The sequence below is a fragment of the Strongylocentrotus purpuratus genome, unplaced genomic scaffold (assembly GCF_000002235.5).
Source record: "Strongylocentrotus purpuratus isolate Spur 01 unplaced genomic scaffold, Spur_5.0 spur5_scaffold_21, whole genome shotgun sequence".
Lineage (NCBI taxonomy): Eukaryota > Metazoa > Echinodermata > Echinoidea > Camarodonta > Strongylocentrotidae > Strongylocentrotus > Strongylocentrotus purpuratus.
Genome location: NW_022145607.1, coordinates 28840694 through 28859904, shown reverse-complemented (window position 1 = coordinate 28859904; position 19211 = coordinate 28840694). Strand labels below are relative to the sequence as shown.

The window sequence follows — 19211 nt, the reverse complement described above, 5'->3', positions numbered from 1 at the left end:
TTTCAGCCTTTGAAACAAAAATATGCAGAAAATCGTATCACTCTGCACATGTTTGCTATGGAACATCCGGGTACGTGAATATACTCTTTCCCGGACGTGAGGTCATAAATAATAGACCAGCGCCGTGACTGATTTTCTATGCAAAGAGAGGCGGATATTTTCGACATTTCAATTGAAGATTTCGGGTAGACAGATTTTTTGTGTGATATACACTGTTAAAACAAGTATTAAAAAAACTGCGGGTTAAAAAATTGTTGATTAAAAAACGCTCAATGGTTAAAAATGTAGTGTTGTTTAAAATTTACTTTTAATCTTGCGTTGGTTAAAAACAGTGTAGATCAAAATTATTCCTTTTAACCTATGTTGGTTAAGTCTAAGTCGTTGGCAAAATTTGTAACCCAGCATGGATTAAAAACAAAATTCCGACAGTAATGATAGCCCCCTTCCGGTTAAAGTTTAATCAATGTTGATTAAAGTACTGGTCACGTGACCCAACGGAACGATATCGAAGCGCGTAGCTAGCGATCGCTCGACATACAAATAAAGTACATGCAGTTTACGCGTGCGACAAAATTAACAATGGAGGTTGTCGCGAGGACCTGAGAAATTGGGGTTTGGACGGTCTTATCTCCGTGTTTTCAGGTAAGAAATTATTTTAATATGATCATCATCAATTATAAGATTGTAAGGAAGAAGTGAAATAAGGTTCTTGCTCAAATCAAAACCGATTTGTGTCCCCTACTGTACGTAGCTCAACCAATAAGTAACATTTTACTTGCACCGTGCACCTGGCTCTCGTAAGCACACACACACACACACACACACTCATCAGTCTGCAAGAATCTTCAACCGTGAAGGAGGCAGACCCAATTAAAGAAGGAGAAGTGTAGGCTTATTACGGATCACCTGCCCAAATTGCATGCATGAATAATAATCTCATTTTTAAAATCTAATTGTTTAAAACAATTAAATATAAAATAAGATGTCATCATAAAGTGAAACGTCTTTATGCATGCAATTTGGGTAGGTCATCCGTTACACTTACTGGCTGAGCTACAACCTACGGACCAGGACACAAAGCGTTTTTAATTTGAGCAAGAACCTTATTTCACTTCTTCCTTACAATCTTAGCATTGATGATAATCATATTAAACAATTTCTTACCTGCAAACACGAGGATAAGACCTCCAAACCTCCGTAAGTTTAACCAACAGTGGTTATAACTGTAACCAACAACCCACTAAAGTTTAACCAACATCGTGTGAATCAACAAAGAATTAACCTACAATGGTTACAATGTTAACCAACGACCCATGTAAGTTTAACCAACATCATGTGAATCAGCCCCGAACAAAGCATAAATAACCAACAAAAGATTAAAGTTTTAATCAACAAATGGTTAAAGTTTAATCAACACCATTTTAACCAACATTGAGCAATTTTTTTTAACCAATAATTGATTAAAATTTTTAATCAACCACAGGTTAAATTTTAATCAACAGGCTGTTGGTTAAAGTTTAACCAACGATTGTGTGATTCACCTGGTAATCCGTGGTTGATTAAAATTTTAACCAACTTGATTAAAAATTGTATTACTTGTTTTAACAGTGTACTAAGTAATTGAAAAACTTAAAAATAACATATACTTGACGTAGGTAACAAATTAAGGGACATTTATTTGCTTAGAGTATCAACTTTAAATGTCCGGTAAGGGGTGCTTTTCATGCGACAAAGTCCGGCCCGAGAATTCTATAAAAAAAAAGGAGTGTATTTCTTTTTCTTTCATCTCTTTGGACTCCTGAGAAAACTAAAAAAGGGGGATTGTAAAATATCTTGAACCTAGAAAAATTGATCAAATCCCGGGACTGATGTAGACTAGTTTTGTACTGTAGTCTATCCTAATTCACACACAGCTGCATTATTATCCTGGCTGTGTCCTGTGTATTGAACCTATTCTATTAATTCTCAACATTTCAAATACCACTGTACAAAACTCAACTGATTCACTCAAAATCGGTAATTAAGTTTAGTGACAATTGATGACACCTAAAACTAAATAGCAGTAGTTGCTGATTCGTTAAATCTAAAATATATCTTTACGAGGATAAAGTACTTAGTTACAGAGTTTGATTACATAAGTCATTTATTATGACAGGTACACTGTCGCTCATAATTAAAGTTGGAATATTTTTGTTTTCCCCAAATTTATGGAATTATTTTTGAAATAATTTAAATTAAATTTAAATCAGATTTTATTGAATAATAATTTGTGAGTGTGTGTTTTGCATGACTGCTAAAGCATGTGTATGCTACTATGCTTATCAACTAGGGGACCTACGCCCTTAAGTCATAAATGACAGTAATGAGGATTAATGCCCCACAAAGGGGCACAAATATAGCACATCGACACGTTTTTGATCCTGGGGCCCCGTCCCCCCCCCCCCCCCCACTCAGAGGTCGGAATGACCGCATGCGTGTTGCCAAAATGTCCGGTAAAGGGGTACTTTTCGTGCGACAAAGTCCGGCCCGAGAATTGTAAAAAAAGGGGTGTATTTGACTTTTCACCCGGAGATTTCTTTAAAAAGGGGGTGTTTTTCCTTTTTTTCTCTCATCTCTTTGGACTTCTGAGGAGTTATTCCGAATTTAGGGGGGTACATTGAGCATTTTTCCTGATTTAGGGGGGTCTCCAAGGCAGGAAAAGCCCGCAAAAAGCCCGCGAAAGGGGGGTTCGGAAATGTTGGCAGTCCTCAGATAGGGGGTGCTTTCAAAAAGAGGGAACGAGCATATGCGTACCCTAAATAACACTGAGTGGGGGGGGGGGGCGGGCCTGGGGCCTCACAGTTACGAGGCCATTGCTTTGTCACTGAACCATGACTGTACGCAGCGGGGGCTAGGGTAGGGGGAAGTTTCCATAAATATAGACGGCCATGCATTATGGCTCAAGCCAGGCATAGGCACACAGAGGATTTTTTCAAAATGTTTACCCTATTTTTCTCTTTGGGTCATCGTGAAAGCTCTTTTTTCATAGTCTACGATTTTAAAACCAAGCATGGTTGAATCTTAAACTTTTTTAGGCAGCATGGAGTAAATGATGGGAGGAAGATTTGTATTCTGATCAACAATTAATTGTGGATTATACATGTTACCTCCACAAATCCGAATTATGATGACAACGCACCAGTTTTTATTTAGACTGATGCTATCACATTTCGGGTATACATGTTTAAATACCATATTGCCAATGAAGTTTGAATAATTGTTTTCTTACCTCTTTTTATTAACTATTGATTTAAACAAATTTATCGGTAAATAAAAAGATTATTTCTTTTCAGTACTATATCGTTCAATCTATGTGACTCACCAAATCAATCAGTAAAGTTCTGAGAAGATTTAAACATTACCTATCAAGAATAAACCATATTGTCCAAACCATTTAATGAAAGAGGTGAAAGAAAAAATTCCATTTTCACCGGCAACAGTGCAAATCCTTATCATAACTTCACTTTTTTGTGAAGATTAATATATTTATTACGAATATAATGGAAAAAGCAAAAAAGCTTTACTTACTATTTCCAGTGCAGCCTCTGATTCTGAGTCACTATCATGCGTGACCCACTGCCGGGAAAGCGAGATGGTTCGGCTATCAGGTGGCGGTTCGCCCGACTAAACACGACAAAGTTGCCAAGTAATATTCTTATATTTGCAACCGTTCCAAAGGCATTATCACATATATTAGTCGGATGTTCAACGGGAACTGCTTTTAAAATTGACGCATCTCATTTCGAAACAACCAATAACCGAAGACATAAATCAATATAAGGTTTCTTCCTTACAACAAAAATGATCGTTAAAAACTCCAAACATGCGCAGTAATTAAGCAAGGACTTTCGAAAAATAGACTCATAGACAATTAAGAATTTTATCGAACATAGGGCGATATAAATGGTTTACATTTATCAGTGACATCACGAGTTCGCGGCGGCTTCTCTTCTGTGATGACCCTTAGCGGTATCTTGAGAGAAAACAATAACATGCCGACACCCTTTGAGTCAGCCGCGCGGTTTCTTTCATACGTACGCGTATTTATACTTGACAATTCTCATTCACCTTGTAGATTTTTTAGAGGATGGACGTAGACATTATTCGGTGGCAAATTAATTTATTGGACTTTATCGAGGAAACATTGTAGTCGACAACTATTATACTTCGATTCCACATCGGATTTACAGAAGGGAACATTTTAATATAACTTGGTTCTTCAGAGTAATTATATACGGCGACGGGATTTTGAATTTTGTACATTTGGAGTTCATAGGAAGATCTACACCAGCTAGAGCATATACTCACATCTGTTAGGGTTGATGAGTGATCAGAAATTCGGGTCGGCTTCGTAATTGCTGGAATAAATGAATGTGAAAGTGATATGTGATATTTAAAATCTTTTTTTTCTTCTTCATAGCATAACTTTTAAAGGTAATCGGTCAAAATATGGGGGGGGGGGGGGGGAGACACCTATCTGTTTTAAGGGTATATGCTTTACAGGCAAAAGAAGATGGAAACTGGGAAATACCTGTTTAGTCCTTGTAGGTTTTGCCAGGTTGTAGCGTTCTTTTCTTTATATTTCAGATGAATTTTTGCACCGACAACCACTATCTTCGTCGACAGATTGTGTTATTTCCGAAGATCATGTGCTTTCGTAGCTAGGATCCCGCGTTGAACCTTTAGGGCTAAAGGAAGGTCTGTGCGAACGGCGAGCCAACGTTCAAGGCCTAAACCATACATTCAATTCAATTCAATTAAAAAATGGTTTTTATTCGAGCAGAAATATGATTCATATACAAATACAATTTTACATGAAGGACAGCCTTGGCTGGAATATTCATGTTTACATGTTCGGCACAATAGATAACACTTTTAGATATATACATGTAAAAAAAACTAGCAATATCAAAAATAAGACTTCGATTCTGTAACTAAAATCCATAAACACATTGCACAAGTTTCCAGAAATACAGCTGTAATTGTTTACAAATGTCCTATAAAAGTCAATACAAGCATGGTAAAAAGATTAAAATGGGTACATTTTAAACAGCCTGTTGAGGGGAGGAGACAAGCACTTAGTATACCTGCAATAACGATAAAAGTACAAAATAAAACAATTTTTTTTCCAACTTTTATTGAGTATGTCAACTAGAAATGACAGTGGGCTATTTTTAAATCTGTTTGTTTTGAATTGAAATTGTTGATAAATGGGAATACGGCGAAGAGTGATATTAGTGTTTTTTTTCTTAGGTAACCAGGTCTGACAAATAGAGTGATTTGAAAGAGATTTTGCGAATTTTCTACAAAGTGCTAGTCTCCTCTCCTCAAGAGTTGGTAAATTGCATACTTGACATGCATTAGAATAGGTAATGTAACTAGGCCCTAAAATAATCTTACATACTCTACGTTGTATTTTTTCAAGATTATTATTTTGTTCTACTGTAAGACTGCTATGGAACGCGGGAGCACAATATTCTAAAATTGGTCGTATATAACCTACGTATATTGTCACTAAATCCTTAGAAGGTAAGTTGAATTTCTTAAGTTTCCTCAACATGTACAGTTTTCTATTGCATCTTTTGACTAAATCATTAACATGTAAATTCCATTTTAAATCAGATTGTATAATTACTCCAAGAATTTTGAGAGTTTGTACATTGCATAGAGTAGAGTCATTAATGGAAAGAACTTCAGGAGGAGCAGGATTTTTCATAAAAGTAACCTGCAGGGTAAAACACTTCAAAGGATTGAGTGACATATTGTTTGATTGAGACCAGTATTGCACAGAGTTAAGTATGGGTTGTAATTGTGAAACGTCTGTTGATTTACGACATTGTACTAAAGATAAATCATCAACATATTTGAAGTAATGTATAGGAATATTTTCACATAAATCATTAACCATAATTGAAAACAGAATTGGGCCAAGGCGTGTCCCTTGGGGAACACCGGCATGACAAAATGTAATATCAGACAGAATTCCATTATATAATGTACTCTGTTTACGACATTCTAAAAAACTTATGATCCAACTTATTATCCAAGGTCTCATGTGCATATTAACCATTTTTTCAATTAGAATGTTGTGATCCAAGCGATCAAAAGCTTTTTTAAAGACTGTAGATACAATAGTTGATATAGACCTGTTGTTTTCTGCATGTTTATAAAGATGATGTAAAAGGCCCGGCCCCCCCCCCCCCCCACTCAGGTTTCAAAATGACCGCATGCGTGTTGCCAAAATGTCCTTTTCGTAACAAAAGAAAAAGGTCGAGCCGTATTGACTTTACACACCGGACTTTTGCTGAAAAGGGGGGGGGGGGGGGTGCGGAAAAAGGCTCGTATACAAAAGAAAATGGTCGAGCCGTATTGACTTTACACACCGGACTTTTGCTGAAAAGGGGGGGGGGGGTCGGTTGGAACACGCATATGCGTACCCTAAATAACACTGAGTGGGGGGCCGGGGTAAAAGGCCAACAAGATAATGTGTAGTAGATAACCCTGGTCTGTTACCGAACTGATGTATATCAATGAGTTTCTCAATATCTTTCAATAAACATTGAGCCATAAAAGATTCAGCTAACTTAGAAAAATGTGAAGTCAAAGCTATAGGACGCAGATTATTAATACAAGGTGGGTGCGATTTTTGAATAGGAGTTACTTGATGAGCGGATCTCCACTGTGAAGGGACAACTCCTTGTCTAAAAGATATATTAAGGATCTTAGTAATCGGTACACTTAATTCACATGCAAATTCTCTAATTATGCGAATAGGAAGATCGTCGTAGCGATATCAATACTTAGTCATTCATTGCAAAACACGTAAACATGTTGTTATTGGACGGAGGAAAATTAAACCTCCATAATTGCTATCTATAAATATATATAGTATGTAGTCAGAAGCCAGACCAATTACTTTTGACACTGAAAGGTTTCATTCGTTCTTTGCGAATAAAGACGTATGTCATCTTCATTTGTTTAAAGTTGTCCCTGTTTGTTACGACATATGTGCTTTTAAGAGCAGTGGCGTACGTAGGATTCTTTGAAAGGGGGCGTTTTAAAATGGGGGGGGGGGGGGGTGTAAGTGCACCCCCCCCCCCCTGCGTACGCGCCTGATTACGACTAACAGTAACATATAAATGCTTGTTTCATAAGTAAACAGGGAAGTTCCTAAAGTTTCTTTATGGTTTAACGTAAATAAATTTTCTCTGAATGTTACGAAAACAAATTATGTCATATTTAGGTCAAAGAACAGGAAAGTGCCTTTAATTTATTACCTGTTGTTATTAATAATCCTTTTAAATCTAATTTGAAAAATGTAGGATTTTGGGGAGTTACAATTAATGAGTCTTTAGATTTTAATGTGCATATATTGGAAATGCCTAAAAACTTGCTAAATATATTGGTATCTTAATTCTCTATTAAAAAATCGAAATGTATATTGCCTAGTAATGTTTTATATATTCTGTCTAATAGCCTTGTGTTACCGCATCTAAACTACTGCAACTTTATTTGGGGAAGTACTGTAAATCACATTTGAAAAATTATATATTTTACAGAAAAGGTCTCTAAAAAATATGACAAAGTCACAAATGCAAAGTCCAAGTATACCACTCTTTAAACAGTTGCAAATCTTGCCTTTATACCATTTGATTACAATCAATACTCTAATTTGTATGTACTCTGCAGACATAACATTTTTCATGTGAAGTACAGTAATATGTTTATTCAAAATTGAAATATCCATTCATATACCACTCGTCGAAAAGACCATTTTCATCAACCCAAAGTGAGACTTACTTCGTACTTCTTCACTTAATTCATTAAATTGATGCTGGCTTGAAGAAAGGGAACCAAATACCCACTGCTATAAAATTAAGTTCAACTTTATCCTGTTTTAAAAAGCTTCGTTCCAAATATCTATTTGAAAGTATATGTCCCAATAATAATAATAATAATAATAATATTCCGCTTTTATATAGCGCTTAATACATCAACAATGTCTCTACGCGCTTTACAAAATGTATGCACATTCTCCACTCCACTGACATTTTACAGACGCTCTCAATGCTGAGCAAACTTTCGCATCCTATCCATTTAACACCTGGGTGGAGAGTGGAAAATGTAGATTAACGTCGTTCCAAATGTTTTTCTACTGATAGTGGTGGTTATGATAGTGGTGGTTATTTTACCTGACAGCTAAGAAAGCAATAAATGCTTGTTAGTAAGCAACCAGAAGACCGACGGCTTAAAGTAGGTTGATTTTAAAAAATAACTTTATTTTCATTATTGCAAAGTTGAAACTTTGATTCGACAATGTTATAAAAATTCAATGCTTGGAAACATTCGAAGTAATGATAATAATGGGGGGGGGGGGGGTTCAATTTGAAAGTCTGGTTTCTTTGATTGTTAATTAACCCCTATCTTGTGTATTTATAAGCAACAGATTTTAGTTATCAGAATCGGGTCATATTCTCTTTTGAATGGTTTGGCATGCCATTACATTTATATACAATAAACTCATTATAATTTGACAAATAATAGCTTTGCAATTATGTTCATTCTTTATGGGATGTCGTCTGCTTTGGCAGTATTGGTCCATGTGACGTCATTAAACATCGTTATTTTTCCGGCGAATCTCTCGTATATCCCAGCTGCTATTGAGGGGGTTGTATTTGTATTTTTATAAATCACCCGATATGTAATTGACCTAAAACTTGTACGATGGCCATCTGTTAACTTACTGGTTTTTAGTGACACATTAGTTGACATATTTGTGATTTTCTTTGAATTTCACATTAAAGGTCCTCTCTGAGGACCTGGTAATAAAGATTAATGCCTTACCAAAGGGCACTAGCGCATCGACTTGGTTTCGAACCCGGGTCACCGGATAACGAGACAAATGCTCTACCGACTGAGCTATCGCGCCTCCTGTGATGTCTATGCTTTAAGTTGATACCAGATTTGGCTGCTTTCTTCTGCCTGTTTTTATGTTCGAGCCGATTTTCATTGCCACGTACATTGCCCTGGGAAATGTGTTTAATCTGGTCCGCGGCTAAAGGATTCGCGGTCATAAATAATTACGGCGCGTGGGGGCGCGTGAAATTATGTTTATTCAGTTATGTGAAAGCTTGGCAATGTTTATATTTTTAGAAGCACGTTGGTGCTTTGTTGTTCTAAACGGCGACCCTCTTCTTTGGTTATAAATAGTGGTCCTTACGAATAACGAGCCTTTTCTCAAATTATGAATAGCGGTTCTTATGAATAGTCGTCCTTATGAATAGCGAGCGGACCCCATACATTATGTTCTGTCGTATTTTGCCATCTCTGGAAAAATTATTGTGATTGAACCTTGCATGCAAACTTTTTAAAAGTTATGGGTTATCATCATCCTCCTCCTATCACTGTCCACTGTTAATCCAATGTGGGGATTCATTTTGGTCGAAGTGCCTCAGGAAATATCTCCTACATGGAATGAAAACTCACAAACAAATTGACAGCACATAATCAAGAAGGATCAAACTCTATAGACCTATCTCAATTTAATTCAAAGCAACATTTATTTACTCCCAAATTAATTTTTATATACAAAATAAAATGACATTAGCATTTTTTTTTCGAACATACATATTTATGTGCATTTATGTGTCATTTGTATTTGATACATTATTCCTAATACGGTACATGATTATTCATAACATATAGAAAATGTTTTAAAAAAACATAATAAGTTACAAGATTTATGAATAATCAATATGAATAACATAAACATGGTACAAGAGGGCTACATACATGCAACGTAAGCATGAACCTTGATGTGCTGGCAGCCCTCAGTTTAAAATAACATAACAAGTGAGAGAGCAATTTTTTTTTCTTTTTCATTCGGTCAAAACTTCTCATTCATTATGTAAATTAAAATGAAATACATGTATTTCAAATATCTGATTATCATAATACAAAATGATGACAAATATAGTATGAGTAGAAACCGAAATTATGGATTAAAAAAACAGAGAAAAAGAAGAAAAAAGAGAGAGAGAGAGCGAGTTGCTATTAAAAAAGATAATTACCACCTTCCCTGAATCCGTCACTGATTTCACTGATCAGGGCCCGTATTCAATTTAACACTGTCTTGAATTGTGACAATGTTTTACTTAGCATTTATCCCAGCTAAGTATTCTACTTATGCCGAAAACTGAGTATAGTCCTCAATTTTTCTGACTGATGAATTGAATCGTACACCGGTTCTGATCTTCTGGCATCGATCATTATTTAGGGGCTACTTTGTTGTTAAATTCCTTCTTGATTTTGTCTAAGAGATGGCTGTTACCAGGCTGCATCAGTTCGAGACCCGTGAAAGCCATGGCCTTAGCCTGGGCTAGCGTTGGCTTCTGAGCTTCGTCAGCACCTGAAGGACAAGACAATAATGCTATTAATAATAATAATAATAATAATAAAAATAATGATGATGATAACAATAATGATAATTATAACATAAATGATAATAATGATGATGATAATGATATTAATAATAACAACAATCAAAGTAATCATGATGATAATATAAAATTATGATAATAATTATAATAATAAAAACAACAATAATGATAATACAGATTAATACTACTAACACATAACAATATTAGCTACATTCATATTATGTACACATCCATCACATGGGATGCTCAAGGCGTCTACAAGTAGTAGTTTTACCATGATTTGATGTCTCTTATGGGCAACATGCACTACCAATAATCTAAGTACATGTTTTTATGGCCATTTAACAAAATATACATGTTTAGCGTCCCCGTCGGCTTCCTTTTTGGGCCTCCTCCGTTAAATTTTTTTTTTTTTTTAATTTAAAAAATTGTTTAATTAAAAAAAAAAAAACATGAAAAACACTGCTAAAATGGCTCTATTTCTGATTTTTTTTTTTTTTTTTTTAATGCCGGCGGCCATCTTGAAAAATAGACTGTCAGGAAAAATGTACCGAGCGGCCATTTTGAAGAAAAAAAAGGGCCTCCTCCTTCCTAATTTTCAAAAAGACAGGACGCTAAACCTTTTTTTTTAATTTTTTTTTATTAGCGATTTTTTGGAATATTACCCGTTGCAGTATTAAATTCCCTTGAGTGATTAGCAGCTTCAGTGCCTATGTAAAACAAGGGATGGATGCTTGGAACCACGTACGAAACATCCCCCATATCGGTAGAGAACGTCACTTCACTGGTTGAGTAGTCGACGGAGAGATCCGTAAGCTGACGCTCGTACACCGACGCCAATGTATCGTTGGTGACCAAATTGGCGTAGTCGCCTCCAAAGGAGTACTTTACCTGTGCAAATACAATTCAACAAATATCAAAACAAAATTGGTAAATGCTATATATCTGCACTGATTATTTACACCAGGGCATCACTAGACGTTTTTTTTTTTTTTTACTTTTGAGAGGTGTCGTGATAATTAAAGGTTTAGCCCCATCCCTGGTGATACTAAAGTTAAATCACATTTTACTTCTGTCCCTACATTTCTTATCTTTCAATGTCTCTCTTTCTTACTTCTATATTTGTTATCGATGGCTTAAAGCTACGGATATCTCGATATAGTGTTGCAGAATCGGGCAATAATGTTAAAGCTATACTGAGCTGTTAAAATGATTATTTCCTTCAATAATTGGAGGGGAAAAAAGAAGGTTGTTTCCCAAATCCCCCTTATTTTTTCCTTAAGAGGGGAGAGAGGGGGTGTCATTTCGGCTTTGGATATGCTTAATACATTTTAAATCTTCCTCTTTAAGGACACATCATATGCTACCCGGTCACACCGACAAGAGCTAGAGTCTGTCGGTGTGTCTCGGGTATAAATCGGTTTTAGTTCGTGTATTCTTGGCTTCCCTCGGATTTACCTCGCATCCCGTCGCTGTTGCTGCTCCCTTTGCGCATCCGCCGATCTTTTCCTTGAGTGTGGGCATGTCAACGCTGTCTACCGTTCTTAAATAGAAGCTCATCTGAGATTCCTCGGGTATAATACTGGGAGTGTCGCCTGCCTTCATAATGGTACCTGAAAGGAGGAGACAGTGGCGTACGCTGGATTTTTTCAAGGGGGGGGGGGGGGGGGGGGGGTTAACATTTTGAAATCGGGCCGAAAATTTCGCAACGACTCAGCCAGCCGCTGAATAAGCGGAGGGGGGGGGGGGGGAGGGTAGGAGGACACTTCGTTGGGGTGGTAAGGTCATCTTTTTTAGGTGAGCCATGGGCATAATTTTTTTTTTTTTTTTTTTTTTAGGGGGGTTTCTTAAAAATACACACATAAAAAATACCAAAGGGGGTTAACCCCCTAACCCCCCCCCCCCTGCGTACGCGCCTGGAGGGAGATATAAATGAGGAACCACGTTAGTCATTATAAGATTAGTAATTGATAATACCAGTGTGTCCATCCAGTGATGATGTAATTAATCTGAAGGTTCAATAGACTTATCGAGATAACAGCTAGGCTTGATATCATGAACGACAGTTAGATACAGACTCTTTTAGGGACGATGTTTGTAATAAGTCTCGTGAAAAAGAAATGCGTTAGAGTGAAATTTGTTCAATATGTAGGCAAAATAATTATAATTTAAAAAAAAAACAATAGAGGGGTGTGGGTATTTATACAAAGTACAGAAGTTAAATTAGTAGAACTATTCAGCCACGTACATCAAGTGATATCACCTGTACCATATTGGTGTTGTTTAATGAGCTTTAATTTAGCGGTGCTATAATCTTTTGAATTATAAAATTTTACTACACGTTAATCGGGAAAGGATATCAACCACCTTTCAAAATGGGCCAGTACGTCTATGCTGTAAACGATATTGATATTTGAACCTGATATTATTTCACATTTTACAGCGGGGGACCCATTACAAACAGTGCATCAACCCTGATAATTTCCCTCCCCTCCCCCTCCCCCCCCCCCCCTCCTCCCTCCCCCCCCCCCCCCCCCCCCCCCCCCCCCCCCCCCCCCCCCCCCCACCTCAGCCAATTCAATGCTTACCATGGACCCTCCACTCAGGCTTAAGTTGTTGTCTCATGACGGAGATGTTTTGATAGCACAAGATAGCCGCATCCAAAGCGTTCACCCCCTCCCACGGGCATGACGATGCGTGTGCTGCCCGACCAGTGAACGTTATCTCCATCCTAGGATTTTTTTAAAAAAATAGGTGGATTTGGTATGATACAGTGGCGTAGCGTCTGTCTTCTAAAAAAAGGGCGGCGTTGACATCGAAAGCTAAGTAACTATGTACTATATTGCTATGACTGAATTTTGCTAAATCAACTAGACACAAAATAAAGGGTCCGGAAGGGGATACCAGAAATCGGACGGTTTAATTAGAAGTTTCCCTTGAGATCCACTCCCCAATCACGAGGTCATTTTCCCATTACAATCAAATTTTGGTCGGACAGCCGATAATTATTTATAGGTATTAAAATTTAGCCATTCAGTACATGTAATTCAATGTAATTCTTCTTTCCAAATTAACGTATCATGTGATATATAATACTTTTCATTGGGGCATCACATCCAATACCCTTCCCACAACTACACCCCCCCCCCCCCCCCAAGAGGTATATCTGCGGTGAACTAAATTGTGATCTAAATAAAATAAAATAAATAAATAAATAAACGTCACTATACGTTAAGTTTTCAATATGTTTATGTCACTGCATCATCACTTTATGACTTTAACCTGTTTCATATAAGCCCGATTAACACTTTACTAAGGACTGTGGAGAAATATTAAGGCCGGGCAATTTCAGTTCCATCATTTTTTTTTAATCTGCGTATAATATAATTATGTATATTATTGAATAATCATGATATGATATCTCTAGATCTAGGATATACAGTAAGGTACGGATGTTTCCCTCGAGAAGTTTTCTTGAAAGTCTTTGCGAATATGTTCCATATACTTCTTCTTTAAAAAAAAAAAAAATAAAAAGCTAAAAAGGGGGAAAAGGAAGGAAAAAAACTTACGTTGTACAAGCCAGAATGACTGGTCTGGATACATTACGCGGGTAGGGATGTACCATCATAGCGACATCTATTCCTTGAAAGGCTCCTGTTTCAATCATTTTAATCTTCCCGCCTCCGCCCTCTTCGGCAGGGGTACCCATGACTGTGACCTGTGTTGTTGTGTTGAAATGATTGTATGACAATTAAACTTGTTGATATAATAATTATCATACTATAATAATTTGCCTAATGACATGAATATTCACTAGCTGAAAAGCCCATCACAATCACATTTATTGGGCGCCTTCTGTGGTCGAACCTATTGCAGCCGCCAGGGGCACAATTAGAGGAAACCTTCTATTGTTCTGGGTCGTATTTAAGGCATACGGGGGGGGGGGGTTCTGGATCCGCAAATGATGGTAGTTTTCAAATAGGTTATCCTCCTAGGTTGAAGTTCCGTAGTGGTTGTGTGCTTTAACACCCTCACTCTAAAAAAAATGATACTTGTTGATTGATTGATTGGTTGATTGATTGATTGTTCTGATTGGTTGATTGATTTATTGGCCATCTACTTAGCATACCCTTCCTTTCGGTGCATCGGCCAGCTCGAGTGCGGCTTTGATCCCTAGCCCTGCAGCTGCTCCAGACTCAGCGATCAGGGGGTGTCCACAGGCGTGGTCAATCTCAGGAAGAGCATCGTACTCGCAGATTACACACACATGGACACCACCATCGGTCCCATATGTAGCCTTAAATGCTGTCTCAAGATGGAAGTTCTTCGTGACCTTAAAAAAAGTAAACCAACGAACAAACATTGAATGTTACTTGATTTAATGGCTGATTGATTTATTGATTGATTAATTGGTTGGTTGGTTGGTTGGTTGATATATTGATTGATTGGTTGATTTATTGATTTATTCAATTCAATCATGGTTCATTATGCAAATTCAAAATACATGCATCGTAATTGTCATTTTACATGAAAAGCAGCAGAAGCTGGATTGCTCATGTTTAAATGTTGACATGAAAAAGTGATAAATCGCATTTTTAAATATTGACACGTTAAAAGGATTGTTAAAAAACACATTTAAAATTACATTACATTACACGTTAAAAATGACAAAAGGAGTTTTATACTCTCGTTTAGAAATGAATTAATTGGATTTTAAGATAGATTGGTTGATTGATTGATTGATTGCTTGATTGATTGGTTGGTTGGTTGGTTTAATGATGTATTTATTGTACTTGTCATGTGTAAATACATTCATATCTTGGAATATACAAGGTAATAAAGAAGAAAGAAATACCTTCAAAAGATATAAGTTCCTCTGCATGGGGTCTTAAGAATACTTTGATAACGATCACAGGTATCATAATTATTATTTTTTATTTTTTTTACAAAATCTCTTATTATTTGTTTCTTAAACAAATATGAACAATCACCATTGGCGTAGAAATTGTCCAGCCATTGAGGGACATGGCCCCTTACTCGATGAATGAAATATGAAAATGACAGGGCTAGCGATTAGGAGGAAGGCTTGGCAGTGCAAGGGTCATTTTCCTTTTTGATCCCCCTCCCTTTCCTTAAGTTCTTTTCTTTCCCCATTTGCCATTTTTAATTTTGATGAAAGGCCTACCGATATACCCCTAATTTCCAAAGGTTTGTTTTATTCCCAAGACTCATTTACCCCAATGTCTTTTTTTTTCTCCAAAGGTTCGATCGCTACTTCAAAAAGTTCGTTATATTCTGCTGGTTCGTCATTCCAGAATATGCATAGGCCTCTTCAGTTTCAATATCATTTTTATTTTTCATTTCCAACAGAACAGTAATTTTGACAAGAAATCAGATATACAATTCAACATTCAATAATAAATACATTTTACATGGCCTAAAGTTATGAAATAGAAAGTATACATAAATATCCAGTGTAAGGGTTTTTTTTTTTTAAGTTTTTTAAAGATAAACCTGTGGAAATGGAGAGATCCACTGAAAAGCAGAGCTTGGAAAATATGGATCCCTCAAAATAATGACAAACATAATTTTTGTAACATTTAAATATATTGACTTGAAAAAAATATATATACATAGATTACAAATAGTCAGAATGTTATTGCTATAATATAATATTTTAGAACCGTGGCTGAATATACCTCAAAGCCTTCCCGTTCGAGAAAGTCTGTCAGGCTAGCATGGGCATGGCGTTCCTCAAAGTTTAACTCTGGGTGAGTCCAGATGTCATTGCTAAGTTCATGCAAGGCTGCAGCGGACTCATCGATCTTGGCTCCAGCTGCATCCTTAGACCGCCTTAAGAGGGCGCTGTCCTGATTACTCATGAGTGCTGTCAGAGGTGTATCCAAGAATTTGGAAAAGGGATTCTACAGTTCAGATTTCTTTTTCTGACGAGCGAAAAATAGAGGAAAAAGAAGAAAAAAGGGGAATTAGATTACTATCATAAACGTTCATCTGAACTGGTAATATATTTGTTTGAGACGAGGGCTGTATTTGAAAGTAACACCTATTGAAATGATATTAAAACAAGTTGATTCCCAAACAAAAGTCAATATTCTGAGGGGAGCTTTTTTACTCTTTAATTATCTTTCCCTATTCTAATCTTTAATATTCTACTATTCTAATCGTCAGGTGCCTTTTGCATCGAAAATTTGCTTTTAAAATACTTAAAGAGCAGTCCAACGCTTGCAATAAGTTTGTATGAGAGCAGAAAAATAAGAGAAACAGAATGGCGAAATTTTGAAAAAAAATTGACCAATATTAAAGGATAAATGTTTGAAAAATGAGACCAGTAAATGCAAATCTTTGATTGTCTATTTGTTCAGTGAATTGTGACGTAAGCTACTTTCCCGTTTGTCGTCTACATAAAACACTAGTTATAACACTAGTCATATATTTTAGATATGTTTTAGTTGAAACAAATGGGAAAATTTTCCGATGCCCACACGTATACAGATTACAACTTTCAAAAATCCATAACTTTCTTTTTTTGTCTGCGATATCATTCAAACTTTTTCCAGTTTGCCTTTTTGATTTGTACTGCTTTCTTTTCAGAGTAGTTGTCTGTTCATACAAATTGTACGTAGATAATTATATTAATAGTGTATTACAACTTGTGAATGGGAACTAAAGGCTAAATTACTCACAATTTACAAATGCATTTGAACAAATTAAAAAGTTACAGTATATGAAATAAGACACTCAAATAAGACACAGAACATTAAAGGTAAGGACCAGTTTTAGAAACGCCCCCCCCCCCCCCTCTCAAAAAATGAAATGAAAAGTTGTACCTTCGGCTGCTGGCACATGTCGAGCCAACTCATCTGAAATGTAATATGTACAATGTAAATTTAAGTTTCATGTTATTATTCACAAAATACTATTTTTCGTCAAAATGGCCCCTTTTTTTGGACGCCCCCTCAGATTTAGGGGTGTTCGCTACAAATAAAAAAACACATCGGAACTATTGTGTATTATGATAAAATCTTTCAAATGAACAAGGTGTGCTTATTTTGTGTGGTAGTAGTGGCAGCTAGACGACTAAAAAATATAAGCGTGATATTTTGACTTTCACACTCTGCTTAAAAGGGCAAAGATGTCTGACACTACCCATTCAGCCAATAATTGACGTTCCCATGAGTCGACCCCTAAGCCTGTATAACTTTCGATTACTCATAACGTATTTTCTCATTTAGTCCGCTTCCCTTTAAACAAAAAAATCAGTAGTCTACTTCTACTTACCTATATTATAGGCCTATCATGGACTGGAGTCGCACCAAACAACATAAGTTATATACATTATAATTATAACCCATGCAATGAGCTATTAATTCGAGACATGATTGTACTTTAGCCTATAATAAGTCAACATGCATACAATTGAAAATATAAATTATGTGGACATGAAAAGGCCATGGTTAAACTCACCAAATAGCTAGGAGGAGATAGGCGAATGGATGTGTGTTGCAAGTTAGCTTATACACATTATACGTGCCCTATGAGAAGTACTTTGATACACGTATACAACCCTCCCGACAGCCATAAAGCCTTTTTTTTCTTATCACGGTTCAGCAAGCTAAAGGGCAAACATTCATTGTAATTGTACACCTATCCGTATACCCGGGTAATAAACTGACATCAAAGGCTGATGGCCGTTAAAGCATGAACCTAGTATTAGGTTCATGGTTATAAAGACTCATACAGCTGGTGAATCATATTAATCTTTTTTTCGGGTTATCCCCCCCCCCCCTCCAGGCACATGAGAGCAACTTTCCCATTGGAATTGTGGAGGAGAATATTACTATTACAAATTATGATCGGCTTATATACCTTCGAATGCCCTGAAACCCTTGCTATACTTCCGTGAGGTGACCACGAACGAAATCATTCAACTGTGCAAATCATAAAACGTTTTATAGCATAATAATATCCAGAGGGAGGAACGATGTCAAGTGGCATATCGCACCCCCCCCCCCCCCGGCAAGAGAATCCTGGATCCGCCTCTAGCTGATTAAAAGCCTGTATCTAAATAGCCTTCTGGCAGGATATCAAGGGGAATTGGATAATATTGTTATGTTATTTGCCTTGACCGATATGTGCAAACAATCGATCGGTCAAGACCAGCATCCAGGCACGCGGTTCTGTACAACACATTTTGTTGAGGGGGGGGGGGGGGGGGGGGGGGGGAGGGGGGGGGTGGCCAGCGTTTCTTGCACTCCCTTGAATTAATTTATAATCAACAATTTCGAGGGGGACTTGAATGTTTAAAACGAGAGCTTGAGCCCCCCCCCCCCCACTCAGTGTTATTTAGGGTACGCATATGCTCGTTCCCTCTTTTTGAAAGCACCCCCTATCTGAGGACTGCCAACATTTCCGAACCCCCCCCCCCCTTTCGCGGGCTTTTCGCGGGCTTTTCCTGCCTAGGAGACCCCTCTAAATCATGAAAAATGCTTAATGTACCCCCCTAAATTCGGAATAATTTCTCAGGAGTCCAAAGAGATGAGAGAAAAAAAGAAAAAACACCCCTTTTTAAAGAAATCTCCGGGTGAAAAGTTAATAAACCCCTTTTTTTTTTTACAATTCTCGGGCCGGACTTTGTCGCACGAAAAGTACCCCTTTACCGGACATTTTGGTAACACGCATGGGGTCCGTTGTTCTCGGAGTGGGGGGGGGGGG

At 37.0% G+C, this 19211-nt stretch overlaps 1 protein-coding gene across 2 annotated transcripts; it reads right to left on the bottom strand.

Moving 5' to 3' along the window:
- Positions 1-9576: 9576 nt before the first annotated feature.
- On the bottom strand, positions 9577-18082 carry LOC590423 (peptidase M20 domain-containing protein 2). 2 transcript variants are annotated; one of them, XM_790029.5, is made up of 9 exons: positions 17964-18073; positions 17327-17359; positions 16178-16423; positions 14608-14811; positions 14048-14196; positions 13067-13209; positions 11937-12091; positions 11144-11369; positions 9577-10447 (listed from the first exon to the last, which is right to left on the bottom strand). In XM_790029.5, the coding sequence occupies exons 3-9, from the start codon at positions 16358-16360 to the stop codon at positions 10308-10310; spliced, it is 1200 nt and encodes a 399-aa protein (XP_795122.4). In that variant the 5' UTR covers positions 16361-16423; positions 17327-17359; positions 17964-18073; the 3' UTR covers positions 9577-10307. The 2 variants fall into 2 exon arrangements, with proteins under 2 accessions (XP_795122.4, XP_011662898.2); XM_011664596.2 differs by lacking the exon at positions 17327-17359 and having other exon boundaries at positions 10164-10447; positions 17964-18082.
- Between the last annotated feature and the right edge of the window lie 1129 nt (positions 18083-19211).

Bases quoted from the DNA above. Each gene is read 5' to 3' on its own strand.
- LOC590423 (XM_011664596.2), bottom strand. From the start codon at position 16,360: ATGAGTAATCAGGACAGCGCCCTCTTAAGGCGGTCTAAGGATGCAGCT. The intron at 14,812-16,177 runs GTATATTCAGCC...ACTTTTTTTAAG, and splicing joins TCGAACGGGAAGGCTTTGAG to GTCACGAAGAACTTCCATCT. The intron at 14,197-14,607 runs GTATGCTAAGTA...ACAACAACACAG, and splicing joins CCGATGCACCGAAAGGAAGG to GTCACAGTCATGGGTACCCC.